This window comes from Trematomus bernacchii, unplaced genomic scaffold (genome assembly GCF_902827165.1).
Source record: "Trematomus bernacchii unplaced genomic scaffold, fTreBer1.1, whole genome shotgun sequence".
NCBI lineage: Eukaryota > Metazoa > Chordata > Actinopteri > Perciformes > Nototheniidae > Trematomus > Trematomus bernacchii.
This window is the reverse complement of record NW_022987524.1, coordinates 2317075-2334908: the sequence shown is the minus strand read 5'-3', so window position 1 is coordinate 2334908 and position 17834 is coordinate 2317075. Positions and strand designations below refer to the sequence as shown.

Here is a 17834-nt window from a genome sequence, read left to right as displayed (position 1 = left end):
GGTTCATATTAGGCTAGCAAGAACATGTTTACAATTGCAATCTTATACGGGTAGTCTGCTACGTTCGGTCATTCATTGTAGCTGGCATAAAAACAATGTTTTCCCTAGCATGTCTAGCTCTTGGTAGCCTTCTTGTTTAGCTCTGTAGCATACACGCTAGGAACGCCAACTATAATGTAATGAAGTTTCGCGACTGACCGTACGGTAAATCACCCGGAGTATACTGTCTATTAGTATTTTGTGTGTGAATGCAGACATTCTCCTGCTATGAGATACATGTATGTAAGGCCATCTGCTGATATTGGAGTTGATATATGGAAACGCTAACAACTTAGTTAGCACAGTTAGCACTGTGTCAATGGCTTAGCAGCCCGAAAAACGTTTACCCATTTAAACAGTCGTGGTAGATACCTTGTTTGTTTTAAACATCATAAATACACAAACAACAATGCATACTTACAGGTTGTGTACCCGAATCTCCCGCTGGTCCAAACAAAGTAGGAACAGCATCGTCCTTCAGTGCCCTACGCTGTGCATATCCGGCATGAATCGCTGCAATGTTTGCGAAGCTTTGGTCCGTGAAATGCCACGCACACAGTACAATACCGACTCGAACATCTGAAGGAACAGTGTTAACAAGAAATGTCAACCACTGACTTCGTCGTGGTTCTGCCCTCGGTAAGGCATACATTGAAGATTTCAGGACAGGAAACAGACCCTCGTTGGCATGACTGGATACAGTTTTGAACTGAACCTGAGCTTCCAACAGTATATATGTTCGGCTGGCAGAGGGTGCGGCCATAGCTCTGGGCGTGGCTACTGGGTATCCCTACGTCACGATACCCAGGAAGAAAACATAGGAAAATGAGAAATCTCCAACGAGGCGTTTTGGGGAGGTCTTTTCTGTGTTAGAGTTTTACTCCCTACAGGGTGTACTTTGAGGGGTTTTGACTCTGCAGACCGTTTACATGCATACAAACCTTCATAACACACAAGGGGACGGGTAAGAACCGGAAAAGCATGACATGGGACCTTTAAGGTCAATAAACTGAGTATATATCAACAGAGTGCTTTTACGATGTTAACAATGGTTGCATATTAGCAAAAGGTTAGCTAGCTAAACATTGACTGCAGATTTCACTAACCCTAGCCCTAACGCTAACGGGACTTTCCAAAACAAATTCTTGAAAATGACATAATTGTCTGTGGGTTCTGACCCAGTTCTGAATAGCACTGTTTGATTCCCTTCTATCCAGCTCTGTCAGATGAAGCGGGTCATTTCTTCTTCAACGGAAACACAGTGTTTGACAACCCACAAAACTTCCATGTGGCAGGAACAGTGTTTAAATACCGACGTCCAGGCAATGTGTTCTCTGATGGGCTGGAGTACATCACCGCCCAGGGACCCACACTACAGGGCCTCAATGTTATGGTATACACACACACACACACACACACACACACACACACACACACACACACACACACACACACACACACACACACACACACACACACACACACACACACACACACACACACACCAGCCTACTGAGACACACACACACACACACACACACACACACACACACACACACACACACACACACACGCACACACATACACACACACCCACGCACACACACACACACACACGAATGGACACACACACATACACACTTGCACAAGAACATGTGTGTCTCATGCAGGAATGAGTATGAAGTATTTTACCTTTTGATTTTCTCTCTGGTCACAAAGTACTACAACCTGAATGGGAAGCTCCCCCACATCACCTTTGAATATACCACCCCCCGCACACCTCATGACATCAGCGCTGCAGAAATCATCACTACTGGACATGTGAACCTAACTTATAATGGGGTGAACGGGGACATGATAGCGACCAATCACAGCAGAGGGAGCGTAACATCTGTCAATCACCAATCAGATGTCCAGCTGCAGGAAGAGGAGGAGGAGGAAGTGTGGGAGATCAGGACCCCCAGCCCCCCTCCTCCTGCTGCCATCCTGCTGTACAGAGCTGCTGATGTCACCAGTCATGTGTTCAGCCATAATGATGTGGAGGAGCCAGGACCCCCAGGACCCTCTGGATACCGTGAGTCACACATTGTCTTCAGTTCAGCCTTTTATTTTTGTATTGCCTCTGCGCCACAAACAGCCAGGGGCTTCATGTTTCCAGGTCTGATTGTCTCGTTCTTGTGAACTTTTAATTGTTGAGTTCAAAGCAAACTCTTTGGCGGACAAACTATGTTTCACTTTGTGTACTGCTTACTCTCGATACCTATTGGTTGACATAAGAGCCAAAATGAGGATAAGCGTATACCATCCTGGCCAATGTATCTTTTAGCTCTAATGCACACCTGGCCAATGACACAGATGCCCCTTTCACACCAACGCGTTTTCAGCTCCGGCTCGGAGCTAGAGCCTGAAAAGTACCGGTTTTTCCTGTTCACACCGCAGCGGCGGCTTAGCTCCGGAATGCGGTTCACTTCCAGCTCCAAAAAATTGTCTCTTACGTCGAGGCGTGCAGGAAACTAAACCCACCTCCCCTGAACATGGGTCAACTGAAGAGTCTCGTCATGCCTGCCTACAAGCAGTAGCGCTGAGCAAAGTGACTAGAAGGCAACCACACACTTATAAAAAAAAACACACTTTATAAAGTTATACCAGAGAAACTTTCATAACAGCGTTGTGATGCCAAACAGCGTCAATTCAGACTGACACACATTCACTTAAGGGGAACTGGGGATATGTATCAGCTGCTTGTGTGACAGTCAGACAGTGAATACTTTAGAGCCGTGTGAGCTAACCCGGAGCTAACGGGAGAATACACTCCCGTGGAAGAGCAGCCAGCACTGCAGCGGTCGGTAAATGCCGCTGAAACACATTAATAAACAATGAACCACGGCACTCTGGAGAAAAGTATAAGGTTGGAGAAGTCGTTATTTAATTTAATATGGCTTCGTATGATTAAAAGCAACACGATCATCGACCCGACGCAGTCCCCCATTGTTGTTGTAGTGAGCTCCGTTGGGGAGAAAATCAGCGATGTAAACGGTGACGTCATGACGCAGCAGCGGCAGCACCAGTCGGGCTCTGGGCGGTGTGAACAGAGCGGGAGCAGAAAAGGGAAACCGGAGCTGAACCAGAAAAGCTCTAGCTCGGAGCTAGAAAGGGAAATGCGCTGGTGTGAAAGCCGACCGATTTGGAAACGTATAGTTAGCCTCCCTCATGCTTTAAGAAACAAATCCCTACCATGGAGTACTCTGGCAGTAACCTGTTCATGTTGAAGTCTGTCTGTTTTGTCTGTCGGACATTATTGTTCTCTATGTATTTGATTTATTTCTCCGATTTTTTGTTTCTGTTCATTTAGGAAGTTCCTCCAACTCAATTGACGAGCCCGCCGCTGCAGATGACAACACTCTGGTGCTGCCTTTCCCTGGTAGGAGACACTGATGAAGCTTTTTATATATATATATATATATATATTTATATATATATATATATATATATATATATATATATATATATATTACAGGAATACTTGTGGGCCAGCTTAGCCTTAATTAGACCACAAAGGGACAGCAGGCCGAAATCAAAGCAGAGACTGAGCTCCAGTATAGTAAATACCTTTAGGAAAATAAAAAATTCAAACGATGATAACTGAAATATCCTGTTCTGATACAAGGGACATTTTTAATGGAAATATTTTAATATTTTCCATTATACCTTTGGCACTTTTTTATTGAAAGATGTAATTCTACATCTTTCAATAAAAAAGTGCAAGTAAAGCAAACATGTCAAAAGTAATTACATTAATTAAAGAAAGAAGCAAACATTCCAAAATATAGAAACACAAATGTAGAAGAATATTTAAATAAAAACATTTTTTTAGAATATGATACATCTGAATAATAACCTCCATTTGTGTGTCCTCGCTGTAGCGCTGCCAGAAGACGCCCCCTATCTGCTGCTGGAGGACTTGCACTACAACCAGACACACTTACACACACACTCCCTCACTCAGTCAAACACACACTCTGTTGAACACACACTCCCTGATCCACTCTCACTAGCACAAACAGAAACACATTCAGACATGCTCACAGACACACACTCTGCTACACACACCGAAAGAGAGAGTGGCACACACACTGGGGTCCTGGTACAGCTGCAGCAGGGGCCCTCCATCCAGGCTGCAAACACTGAGAGGTACGAGCTAACTGCTGTCTGTGCTAATAGATAAGATATAACATGTTATTATAGCTTTTAATAGGTCAATATAAGATACGAAAGATATTATATCTAATTGTGTAAGTCATTAAGATCAGTCCTATCTATGATCTTGTATCTTAGTGGCTGTTGTACAAGTTTGCCTGCAGGGTTTCAGAAGTAATTGACATAATAGAAAGTATTACATGTCCTGGTGCAATATTCAAATTGCAGGACACACAATATGTTTTAAAGGCTTTATATGTGTATATACAATTTGTATTTGAATTGCGTGGAGCTGCAGAGATATACTGGCCCACAAATCATATTCTACCTCAAAATAATTGCAATTACTTATTTTTTCCCAATAGTGTGACCCTACTTATGCTCCAGTTGTTTCCCTCACTGTTACATAACTGAATGAACTCACAGCATGATCATTTGTATTGAATCAAGTGTAAATGTGAAAGATGTGCCTGTCTGTGTCCCTGCAGTAATGACTTTGATGTGGGTCTGGAGCCCGACATCAGTCTGGCGGACATGTACCGCTGGAAGGTTTCTGCGTACGCTCCCTGCAGCTCCACCTGCACAACAGGTACACACACTCACAACATGTAACTACACACACTTATTCCGTGTTTTGATAATGCAGATTCAAAAGCTTAGTTAAAGAAAATATCAGTATGTGATCGGATGGACTGGATGTTTTATATTGCACATCAGAAAACAGAGACAGAGCCCAGTTTAAACATTATTCTTAATACATGATCATTTAGTTTACAGGTAACCATGGCAATACTTCACACTGTATTACTCTCTGCAGTGAAAGGGATGACTAATGTCATCTGTGTGCTTTTATTTTATTCTATTTTATCCTATGTTTTTATTGTGTTTTGTGTTTTTAGCACTTCTTAACACGTGGCTTGTGTGGTCATTTATAATTTTATAATTCCTATGATGTTTTAATGTTTTGTCAAGCACTTTGTGACTTTGTCTGTGAAAAGCGCTTTATAAATAAATTTGACTTACTTAATGTGAATGGGGACAGATTCTGCTTATGGTTAATAATAATATTTTGGGTTTCTACTAAAATGTTTTACCAAGCTTTAGTTGAATCAGCTATAGATAAAGTACATGTAAACAGTGTAGCTCCTTGAATGTGTAAACAGTCTGTGTGTGTATGTTTCTAGGTATCACCACCAGTTATGCCCTGTGTGTGCGGTATGACGGCAGTGAGGTGGACGACAGTTACTGTGACTCTCTGACCAGACCTGAGCCAACACATGAGTTCTGCACTGGGAAGGAGTGTCCTCCAAGGTACCGTCTGTCTGTCTGTCTGTCTGTCTGTCTGTCTGTCTGTCTGTCTGTCTGTCTGTCTGTCTGTCTGTCTGTCTGTCTGTCTGTCTGTCTGTCTGTCTGTCTGTCCTTAGACCAGAGGCCTGTACTACGAAGCTGGTTCAACTTAACCTGGATATGTTTGAGTTAGCCGGTTGGCCTAATCCAAAACATACGCGCTCTGGCTAAACTGTACTACGACGCGGGTTATCAAGTGGATCGCTCAAGCCAGCCGTGTCCTATCTAGTTAGGTGCGCGTTCACATGAAAGGGGTGGTATTTGGAGCATTCGACCAATCACAAACATGGACAAGCGTACTGACAGTGCAGCGTCATACTTCCTGAATGAAAAGTGAACTTTAATATTAGTCAAATATGAAGAAGTTAAACTTTAAACATCCATGTCTTAAACACTTTATCCAGGATCAAAGCCACATAGCTGCACCTGCAAGGTGAATACAGCTGGTAAAAGAAAAAGTGTTTGAATGCGTACATTAACAGGTTTATGATATCACTGCCCCGTCTAAGACACGAGTGGATCTGACTTTAATTACATTTGACTCGAGTGTTTCGTCAACTTAATGTGTTGCTTAAAATAATACTTCTGCATACAGTATGTGACACTGTGAGTGTTGCACGGCCAGATACGGCTCAGCTGACTCAGATAAGGAAATATATGATACATTATGATGTGATATGATATGAATGATAATGGGACACATCAACGTCTGCACTCACAGTGCCGCGGACTGTACTTAATGTTACTCTGATCCGGTTACTTATGTCGTGGCAGATATTTAAGTAAGCTTTCTTAACGCTAATATTATAATAGTCAGATTGCTCTGAAGATGGGAGGTGATATTCTATTAATGTTCACGTTCACACAGTCAGTTGATTTTTGCCGGCCGTCTTTCCTGCAACGGCAGTTTTTCTGTATTTCCTCTATCCTGTAATATGAATTGATCGCTTTAAACTCCGCACACGGAGCTCTGATTGGTCAGCAGGCGGTGCTTTCACTGAGTTGATCTCTTAGCCTGCCACCTAACCTGCTCCGGAGCAGGTTTGCCGCTCAGCATAAGTTACCATGAAGATCTAGCCTGCTAAAAAGAGAACCAGCGTCGTAGGACCGGAAACCCAGAGTTTTCCCTGAAGTTAGCCGGCTAAGCGAAAATCCGGCTTCGTAGTACAGGCCTCTGGAGACGTTATCTACTTTGTTTATGTAATCTTGATTTATTCAAGTAGTCTGATTTAGATATCAATTTTGTTGAGCATGACAAACCTGAGAAAAATAAACATTTGCAAGAACAGAAACAACATTTATACACGATAACTATCAAAAGCAAGTACAAAACATTAGATCGTGTTCATGTGTTACTTGTTACTGGATGATGTAATGTAGCTACTAGATTCAAAATATTGATACAATGTGGGATAGTTTGGAGAGTTATAAAACAATAAAATGACATGGCTATTTATTTAATCGTTTATTTGGCAGGAACAATGCACAGTGATGAACACTTAAAACATTAAAATGTGTCAAGCGTAACAGTGCCAGATTTAGCTTTGAGCTAATTTCCATCTGCAGTCCCTCACATAAAACATTTAAGAAAATTACATTTTACAAACATAGCAAAAACAAAATACATGATTATGCAAAAAGTGCAAAAGAGCAAGAGCAGCATACACAAGTATTTATGACATGGCAGTACAATATAGCAGCAACGACATGTAAAGTGCCAGAGAAGATACAAGAGCTACCTAAAGTGCAAGAGGAGATACCCCTGTGTTAAAGTGCATTTAGCGGTGATTGCACGTCTGGTTGTTTCTCAACCATTCTTTGAGTTGACCTTTGAAGCTATTGAGAGTGGGACAATCCCGTATCTCAGTTGGGAGGCTATTCCACAATGAGCTGCCTTTAATGGAGAGGACATTTTGTCCAAAAGTGGTCCGTCTACGGTGGACCTCACAGTCTCCTCTGGTTTCTGACCTAGTGCAGCGTCCAGCGTGTTTTCTGTGGATGAATTCCCCTAAGGGGGGGGGGGCCAGTCCATGTAAACATTTATAAATAAAACACATACTTTTAAAAGACTTAAAATTGTCAAAACTTAAGAAATTGTGTTTATCAAGGATGGTACAGTGGTGTTATGAATAAGGCTTTCTGTCAAACACCTTGATAGCTCTCTTGTACAGCTGTTCTATTGGTTTCAGGTTGGTGGCACAAGCAAACGACCAGTTTGTCAAACAGTATTCAATGTGGGATAGAATCATACAGTGGAGGTATGACTTTGCAGCCTTGACAGTTAAGAAAGGTCTAATTTGTTTAAAATGTTGCAAGTTGAATTTAATGGTATTTGATACTTTCTTGATATGTTTCTTAAAAGTCAAGTTCGAGTCCAGTATGACTCCAAGATACTTGAAGTGGGAGACTAGTTCTATTTCTGCTCCGTTTAAAAACACGTTGGATCCTTCGATTTTGACTGGTCGTTTACTGAACATCATGCATACTGTTTTTTTACGTTTAACTGTAAGCACATGTTGTTCAGCCAGTGTTGAACCTTGTCCAAAGCTTTTGAGAGACAACATGAGATCATTTCAGTGTTCTTCCCGTGTACAAAGATGACCGCATCATCGGCATACATTTGCACATTCAACTCAGGACATACATTAGGCAAGTCATTAATGTACAGAGAAAACAGTAACGGTCCAAGAATAGAACCTTGTGGAACCCCAACAGGGTTCACAAGGTAGGGGGATTTGGTACCGTTGACCAAAACACACTGTTTTCTGTTCGATAAGTAAGACTTATACCGATGTATTGAATCTGCCAAAAAATTGAAATAAGTCAGCTTTGTGAGGAGCACTTTTTCTTTTTTTTACTCCTTGTCTGTAATAAGGTTTGATACAGAGGACAATGATGGGTCCAAAATATATCATTATTGATCAAGTGTAATGCTCCATGACACACAGTGTTCCCCCCGACAATTCACAACAGCACGGACATGGAGGAATACTGCAAAATAGTTTGACGCTTAAAGGTGGGGTATGTAATTTTGGAGAAACCAGTTCGAGTGCGCTAGAATTTGAAAGTACACAACCGGAAAAAATCTGCCTCTTCCTTCAGACTTCCTTACAGAGCCCCTCCTCCAACACACGAACGCGCACATGACCAATGAGGGTACGAGATAAGTTTGTGCACAGATGGAAGGCATACAGGCAGGTAGGCCATCCAGTTATTTTAGCCGGGCCGGCTCAGATGATTGGTCGTGCTTTTTACAGCGCCACGGCTTCCACAGATGACATTTTTTTATGTATTTATTGTCAAAGCATTTAATGTATTCATTGCTATCGGGATGTTAAGAGTATTCCATGGAATATAACAAAAAGTTTTTCTGAAATAAATTACATACCCCACCTTTAATAGAAGAAAGGCATCCATTCATTTTATAGAATCAATCAATCAATCAATCAATCAATCAATCAATCAATCAATCAATCAATCAATGTTTATTTATATAGCCCAATATCACAAATGTTACATTTGTCTCAGTGGACTTCACAGTTTGTACAGAATATCAGTATGACAATACGACAAGCCTATTTAGATTTTTTACGTTACGTTAATATATTGTTTAGGACAGGGATCTGACCCTATATAACATACTGTATGTAGACTAGTCATTTAGCTGGCATTCTACACATTGTGGCTTACAAATGTCCTTAAATAATCAAACAAGGATATCACACAAAATCAGTGTCAGCTGAATTAGCAAGGACCTCTCTTGATGTGGTTGTATTCACTGTGTTAAACATCAGACATGACCTGTCCCCCTCCCCTCTCCTCAGGTGGGAGACCAGTGGGTGGAGTGAGTGCTCCCGGACGTGTGGGGAGGGCGTTCAGTATCGTACGGTGCGCTGCTGGAAGATGCTGTCGCCTGGACTCGACTCGTCAGTCTACGACTCCCTGTGTTTGACACATGACCTTCACAAACCGGCCAATAGAAAGGTCTGCCACGGCCAGAGCTGCGGCCCCCAGTGGGAGGTGTCCGAGTGGTCAGAGGTAACACCCCCAGCCACTGATACCGTTATGAACTATGATGTCTTCTATCAGGATCAGAAATACAGAAGATACAAACACAGCATAGGACAGGTCTGTGTTCACACAAGGACAATTAGAATAACAAATCAAAATCAAGTGACAGTATAGATTACAATTAAAAAAAAAAGTTTTTAAATGTTTCTACCTTAATCCTGTTGCTGCTAAAACATAAGAAGTAAGAATGTGCTATTAAAAGCCGCGTTCACACCAAGTACTTTGCCGTATTTAGTGCCAGCACTCAGATTACGCAAATGTGCCGCTGACGTCACTTCGTCTTCTTCTGCTTTGGGTTTACTGGCAGGCCGCAAACAACTTCACGGTGTATACTGCCACCCGGAGTCCCCGGCCGGAAGTCCCCGGAGTTGGGGACTGGCTTCAGTAGAAGCTGCTGGGACTCCCAGCAGCTTCTACTGAAGCCTTCCGAGTAAATCGCCAGAACACCGACACCTCCTCATCTCCACCGCTCCCATGTTTTATTTTGTGTTGCCATGAGTTAGTCTCTCTGCGTTTGTGCACTGGGCGAATGCTAATGCTAATAATGCTAATGCCAGGATAATAAAATGGCGGCTCTACAAAACATTTCAGAGTTGTACGGGGCGTGGTTTGCAATTCGCCCAGCCAATCAGAACTGGAGCACTTTTTTCCCCAGGAAAGTACCATCTCTCAGCAGGCACTAAAAATGGGGCTAAAAGTTCCCGAGATTAAGTGCTCTTTTTGGTGTGAATGCGACATAAGGGGTACTTTATGTGTTTATGTCTTTATTAGGATCCCCATTAGCACTAGCATGAGCATTGGCTATTCTTCCTGGGGTCCTCACACACACAAAACATACATAAACATACATACAACAAAATTAAAACAAAACAAAACAGCTCATAATTTCATGCAATTTACAGTGCTGTATGAAGTGAAAACTAAAATGGTCATCCAATTATCGCCATCCTAAGGCCAAACAAAAGTAAATACAAATAAGTGTACATAATAATATATGCATACATAGCCACAGACACAGTTCAAATTTACTTTATAATACTTAAATAATTTTTTAGCAACCTTTTGAAATGTACTTGAGAATTTTCCTGAATGATGTGGAAAGAGTTCCAGCTGACCATGGCTCTGTACATGACTGTTTTCTGTCCCATATTTGATTTAGATTTGGGTAATATAATCCTTCCTTCTATTGTATGTCGTGTTTGATAGTTATGTTGTGCATATTGCGCTATAAACCTTTGTGATAATATATCTGGTGAGTGAGTCACTGTAATATTTCCGACAAAATTTAACAAAATATAAGTTGACCTCTGTCTGAAAGTTAACCATTTCAGTGTCTCCAGCATTTCAGTGACTCTGGTTCTGTAGGAGCACTGCAGTGCACATCGTGCTGCCTTATTTTGTGCTACAATAATCAAGCTGCGACAGAACCAACGCATCCAAAACTTGTCTACTGACATCCATTGGCTAATATTTTACAATTATTTTTACAAGTGACACACCCCTTCCCAATTTACATACAACATTATCAATTTGTTTAGACCAAGATCATTTATGATCCAGGGTTATACCTAGCAATTGTGTCTCCTTGACCTGTTCAATTTCAATATGGTTTAAATGTAGTTGCAATTTTGGTTCACCTTTTAACTGATGATTTGATCCTATTAATAATGATTTTGTTTTTCCCTCATTAAGTAACAACTTATTATTTTTCACCCACTCTGATATCAGTAGTAGATCTTTATTCATAACATTTGTCAACTCTCTTGTAGTTGATGCTGCATAATATATTGTTGAGTCATCTGCATACATTACAATTTTAGCTTTTTATAACACTAATGGTAGGTCATTTGTAAAAATAGAAAATAAAAGTGGTCCCAAACAACTACCCTGAGGTACTCCACAAGTGACTGTTTTCATCTTTGAGAGACTTCCATTAAAAAAAACAGTTTGACTTTGATTTGTCAGGTAACTTTCTAACCACCATGTCGAATGGCCAGGTCTGTAAGCATGTTGATACACAGTATTAAGTTTGTTACCTTCAAAGTATGTTTGTATTTGATTGAAAATTATTCTCTCCATTATCTTTGCTAACGTTGGTAATAAACTTATTGGGCGGCTATTTGTACCAGAAAATGGTCCAGCTGGATTTTTTGCAAGTGGAATAATTTTTGCTATTTTCCATGCCTGTGGGCAAATACATTTATCAATACACAAATTTATAATATGACAGATAGGCTCTGCAACAAAATTAGCAACATATCTAAGAAATGTACCAACTAAATTATCCACTCCTGGTGGTTTATCATTACATTTACCTAGTAGATATTCAACATCTGTAATTGTCACTTTTCTATTTTAAATGTACACTTCTTATTTTTCATAATTAAATCATTTATTAGAAATTACTAACCGTACTAACGGAACTAAACACGAAAAGTACGGTGAACAGTACTCCGGTGTGAACGCGGCTATTAAAGATAAAATACGTAAAGTCAAATGTTTAATAAATCATAAAAATAATAAAATATGATAGAAACATAAGAAGTCATGAGCCAGCATATGAACTCAGAGTGCCTGACACAAAGGGAGATATTGTTGGGCCGCCGTATAGCTCACTTAGTAGAGGAGGCAGCCCATGTAGCTGGATCAGGTTCAGTACCGCCAGGGACCAATGACACGCGTCTTCCCCTGTCTCTCTCTTTCAACTATGTCTCTCAAAGAAAGCCACTGGTAGCCCAAAACAAATCTTGAAATCTAAGACCTACCATTAAAAGAACAACATTATAATCATGGCATCCATCCATTTATTAATCTTAAGTCATTGGGAGAGCCAAATACAGCTCAAATGTTTGCACACCGGCTCTACAGGATCTCCACACAGGGAGGCAGCCTCACCCTGTGCTGCTTTCAAACTTTCACTAAACTACAATATTTTAGCAATAGTATTCTGCATGTATCCATCTCTGACTACTGTATTCTCCTGTTAGCATCCTGAACCCTTATAAACGCTGCGACTATGACAGTAAGAGTCGGTGCAGTGCTATAATTAACAGACAGCTGCTGAAGATTGAATGCTGAGTTTAGACTGCTGTAACATAATGCAGACAGCTGAGGGACTTAGCCGTATTGATCTCTGCACCTGTGTGTTCATACTGTATATGTGTGTGTGTGTGTGTGTGTGTTAGTGCTCGGCGCGCTGTGGCTCTCGGGCCGTTCGCACTCGGGAGGTGCGCTGCTCCATGGAGATGAGACTGTGTAACAAGTCCTCTCAGCCAATAGAAAGTGAGGAATGTGAAGCTCCGCCCTGCGACAGAAGATGGACTTTCTCTGACTGGGGGCCTGTGAGTTTAACAACACACTCACACTGAACACACACACGCCACACACTCTCCTTTAATATTAAGTGCACGTTACAAATGTTTGATAAAAATGGTGTGTCACTGTGCCAGTGCTCCGGTGTGTGTGGCGAGGGGAGGATGGCGCGTGCGGTGACGTGTCGATCATCGGAGGGGGTGGTGATGTCAGAGGAGCAGTGTGACCAATCACTGCGCCCGCTAGCCATCTATCCCTGTGGAGACAGAGACTGCGCCCCCCACTGGGTGGAACAAGAATGGCAACAGGTACACAATTCCGTAAACCTGTTTCCACTGCAACTTCACCAAAAAAAAGAAAATGTTGTTTTTAAAAGATTAAGGTAATATGAAACTAATCTATTAGCGTTTATCTTGCTGTTCTGAGTTTGTTATGCTTGTCATTTATCGCATCCATTGTAATTCACTTTGGATAAAAGTGTCAGCTAAATGAAAAGTAATTTAATCAGCAAAACATTTTCTGTGTGTGTCAGTGTAATGCTACATGTGGGCGCGGGGTGCGGCAGCGGCAGGTGGTGTGTGCCGGGCTGGAGGCCGGTGTGTTCAAAGAGTCTCCAGACAGCAGCTGTGAGCAGGGCAGCAGACCAGAGAGCAGCTCCTCCTGCTTCCAGAGACCCTGCTCCAAGTGGTTCACCACGTCCTGGTCCCAGGTAACTGTCCAGCTGTCTGTCTCAGGCCAGATTCCTGCACCCTCATACATATTGACATAGTGTCCGTGTGAGATTTGTTATTGCTATGTATTTTGGGTGCAGTAATTCAGGCTGTCGGGACTTAGCTTGGGAACCGGAGTTCCACTGGTTTGATTCTCATAAAACACACTGAATGTATGGAAATATTAATAACAAAGCTGTATTTGTATAGCACTTTAGCTATAGTCAACAAAAAGCTAATCTAAAAGATGTGTTCAGCTGCCGTTTAAAAATGTCCACAGCTTCAGAGGTGTCCTTGAGCAAGGCACTGAACCACCACTTCCTAAACTTTGCAGACCATTTACTTTTTTCTCCTGACACCTTTCCATAAAAGAACAAAGAATGTCTTTGTATTTTGGGCCTGATGTGTATATATACTGTTTGCATGTGTGTATTTCTACTTTGTATACTAACAGGGTAAAACGGAATTTCCCCATTGGGATCAATTAAGTATGTCTTCCTGTTGTTGTTGTTCTTCTTCTTAATATTATTATTATTAAAGTAGGTCCATCTGTATTTAAACTGAAGTTTAATCATGAATAAAATGTGGAGATAAATCCAAAATCTTGTCCCCTCCACCCCTCAGTGTAGTAAGACCTGTGGGAGTGGCGTCCAGGTTCGTGAAGTAAAGTGTTACCAGGGGGAGGAGCTTGTAACCAGGGGCCACAGCTGCGACTCGGCCCTCAGGCCGGAGGCCAGGCAGAGCTGTGAGATCCAGAGCTGTCTGACGGAGGCTCCAGGTACACACACACACACACACACACACACACACACACACACACACACACACACACACACACACACACACACACACACACACACACACACACACACACACACACACACACACACACACACACACACACTAACACACACACATAGTGTAGCTGATGCAACAAGCTTTCCATTCCAAATCAACCCCCAGAGTCGTCAGAGGGGGAAAGTGTTTTCCTGCAGAGCTCTGGTGAGTTACACCGTTTCCTTTTCACCAGAGCAGCTGTGTCTCCTGTGTGTTTCTGCAGTGGCGGCCCCCGCAGCAGCAGCAGCAGCAGTAGAAGACTCCTGCCAGGACAAGCCAACAGCCAACTGTGCCCTGGTGCTGAAGGTGAAGCTGTGCTCCCATTGGTACTACAGAAAGGCCTGCTGCCAGTCCTGCAGGGCCCCCCGACCCTGAGGTCTGACTGTACCCTCTCCCTTCTAACCACTGACACCAGAGATCACATTACACTCACACTGGTGCTACACAAAAGCCTGCTGCTAGCAATGAAAGGACTTCCCACATGCATTTAACTGTGTATCTCCTCCTCCTGTCACTTATGCCAACCTGTGTTCTTCACCTACAACCTGTCAATGTTACACCTGTTACCCTTAAGCCCGTTTCATGCTTTTGACGATTTTTGTACTAATTGTTGTCACCAGTACTACAGAACACTTCCTGCTGTGTAACAGGAAGTTAGTCTCAAGTACTGAAACAAGTTCCTGCTCAGCCTGACGGAGGTGATGTGATACTAAATCTGTTCCCTGACCTCCTCCTGTCCAGACAATGTGAAAATAGACACACTCAGCATTGCGATCATTGACTTACCTTATCTGAAACAGAAAGAGCAAACCACACTCTTCCATTTCTTCTTCATCCCTGTTCCTCTTGCTGTCTCTCTCTACATCTTAAGGACTAAAAACACTTGATCCATCCATCCTGTATCCATCACCGATGTAGCACCCACTGGTGCCATGCCGTTGTGTAACTATGCTTTTTTTCTTCTGCCTCCTAAACATATACAAGAGACACAGCTTCATGTCACAGAGTTACTCCAACTTTACTGTAGCCTCCTCCTTTTCAAACCAAATGATTGTTTTGTACCAGCTGGTCCTTGTCTCAGCGCCTGAATCTTCCCACATGCAGCAGTACTCTATGGAGGCCAGCAGGTGCTAACGTACTACAACATCCCAAAACACTTCAATTATGAGAAACCTGGTGCAACTTTAGAAACGATTCAAAATATGCACTTGTTGACATTGGGGAATAATAAAGTTGGCCCAATGTCGCTGTTGGCAGAGTTAGTCTGTTTCATAACTGTAAGTGTTTTGTCAGTATATTTGAAATGACTAAGTTAGCTATTTTAGCCAGCTAGAAATAATATCAGAAGGAGTCATGTGATCATGTTGTTCAAATAAGACATACAATTTACGTTTCCAACAACAGTGACAGTCGACCAACTTTATAAAACCCCAACATCAACAAACGCTCGGGTCCCAGCTCTGTGCGTCACTTGTCATTGTCCCTGTTGCCGTTGTGTTTTGAGCTTCTTGTAGCGTTTTTTTTATTTGCAGCGTTTATATTTTACATCGTTTTGTTTATGCATGTTTTGGCACATTGTTTTCTAACTGCAGCGTTTCTCCTGATGTAAGTGCTTTGGGCCGTTGTAGCGCGCTTCCACCTGTCGGCCACCAGTTCACCCCACCTGGAAACACACTTGGATGTGGAAAGTAGCGTGTGCAGTAACACCTGCTCCCCTCCTGTACACCTCTCCGGGGTGACACTTCAGATCACATGAGAGCACGTCAATGGAGACGAGTAGAAAAGGAAGCAGAGAGCTGCGGAGCGCTGTGTGATCTGATGCTCTGTACCTGATGATGGCACAGAGCTGCTCATGGTGCTCACTGTATCACATCAAGAATAAACCATGAGCTGTGCTTCTGTGTGGGACTCCTGCTTGCTGCTCCTCTTGGTGATGGACAAAAAGACAACAAAGAAATCTTCAGGCGCTCATTTAAAGAATATGGAGGGCCATGGGCGGTTCTAGGGGGGAGGCCAACAGGGGGCAGTCCCCCTGTTACACTGATCTGGACCCCCCTCTAAAAAGAAGAATCTATAATAATACAATTTGTAATAGTGTTGCATCAAAGACTGCTGTTACCAGGGCCGAAGTTAACAGGTATGTTTGTTTCTTACAATTATATCATTTAAATAAAGTTAGTGAAACAAATTCTGATACAGAAACAAAACCCCCAAAAATATTAAGAAATACAATAAAAACAAAGTTTGGCTGCATACTCAACCCGTGCAAATGTGCTACCACGGCCCAAACCATTTCCATTAGGAGAAACATTAGGAGAAACGCGCTCAGTTTCAGAAAGGATGTTAAACGTTCATGTTAAAACATAAATGTACCAGAACACATGCAACAAATATCTTCCCCAACCTGACGACGCATGCAGACGGTGATAGTTGGTCAACTTTGAGCTTCTTGCAGCGTTTCATTTACGTAGCACTTTTAGTAAACGCTGAGCATGTGTTGTGATGTTTGTGAATATGTTTCTTCCTTTGCCTGTGTTTTGGCACATTTGTGTGTTTTTATATTTGCATCGATTCAAAAGATGTTCTGGGCCGTTGTAATGCCTATACACCAGTCGGACACCGTAGCCACAAAGACTGCTGTAACCTGGGTACAGAAATAAGTAACTGAATCAAAAGTCTAACTAAGTCATGGACACAAATTCTGATATTAAAACAAACTCCAGTAATGGTATTTCTGTGTGCTATGATTTTATACTGAACTAAAAGTATTGACATTTCAAACACTACCTTTGTCTCCTTTGTCCCCCAGTACTTGGCCCCTGAATAACTGGCCCCAGGAGGCCCCCCCACAGTACAATTGGTCTTGAACCGAGATGTAAGGTGTTATGTTGTTTAAGTGAAGGAGCCTGTCACAGAAGAGCATTGATGTGGAACATGATCCGTTTCCTCTGCTGTGTGTGAGACTCATAATTGACCCCCGTGTTGTTTACCGTGTCCTGTGATTGTTGTCACGGTTACAAGAGATCCCAGGGGAAGTCTCGGGTGAGAGCAGATTACAAACCTGCTCGACAGGTCCTCCTCTGAAGAGCTCCACACACTCTCTGAGGACACACACATTCAGGAGAAGCTCCAGCATCTCAACACAGCTGAAGCTGTGTGTGCAGGTGTGTGTGTGCGTGTGTGTGTGCGTGTGTGTGTCTCCAGAGGAAGACCTTCAGCTCAGTGACCAGGTGAGTACAGATGTTGAGACGTTTGCAGAGATAAATCGTAACGCTTCACTTATCATATGAAATGTTAGAGAGGAAGTTTGATTTATATTGA

At 42.3% G+C, this 17834-nt stretch overlaps 1 protein-coding gene across 1 annotated transcript in view; it reads left to right on the top strand.

Annotated features, from left to right (window-relative positions):
* si:ch211-267e7.3 (ADAMTS-like protein 2) overlaps positions 1-16497 on the top strand; it is a 41337-nt gene extending 24840 nt beyond the window's left edge. Inside the window, exons 9-20 of the mRNA XM_034119302.1 lie at positions 1257-1432; positions 1759-2113; positions 3392-3457; positions 3948-4230; positions 4725-4825; positions 5421-5547; positions 9408-9621; positions 12840-12995; positions 13104-13274; positions 13499-13675; positions 14301-14454; positions 14737-16497. Of these exons, the coding sequence (XP_033975193.1) occupies positions 1257-1432; positions 1759-2113; positions 3392-3457; positions 3948-4230; positions 4725-4825; positions 5421-5547; positions 9408-9621; positions 12840-12995; positions 13104-13274; positions 13499-13675; positions 14301-14454; positions 14737-14888 (2132 nt within the window). The 3' untranslated portion in view covers positions 14889-16497. The remainder of the gene's footprint in view (positions 1-1256; positions 1433-1758; positions 2114-3391; positions 3458-3947; positions 4231-4724; positions 4826-5420; positions 5548-9407; positions 9622-12839; positions 12996-13103; positions 13275-13498; positions 13676-14300; positions 14455-14736) is intronic.
* The last annotated feature ends 1337 nt before the right edge of the window (positions 16498-17834 follow it).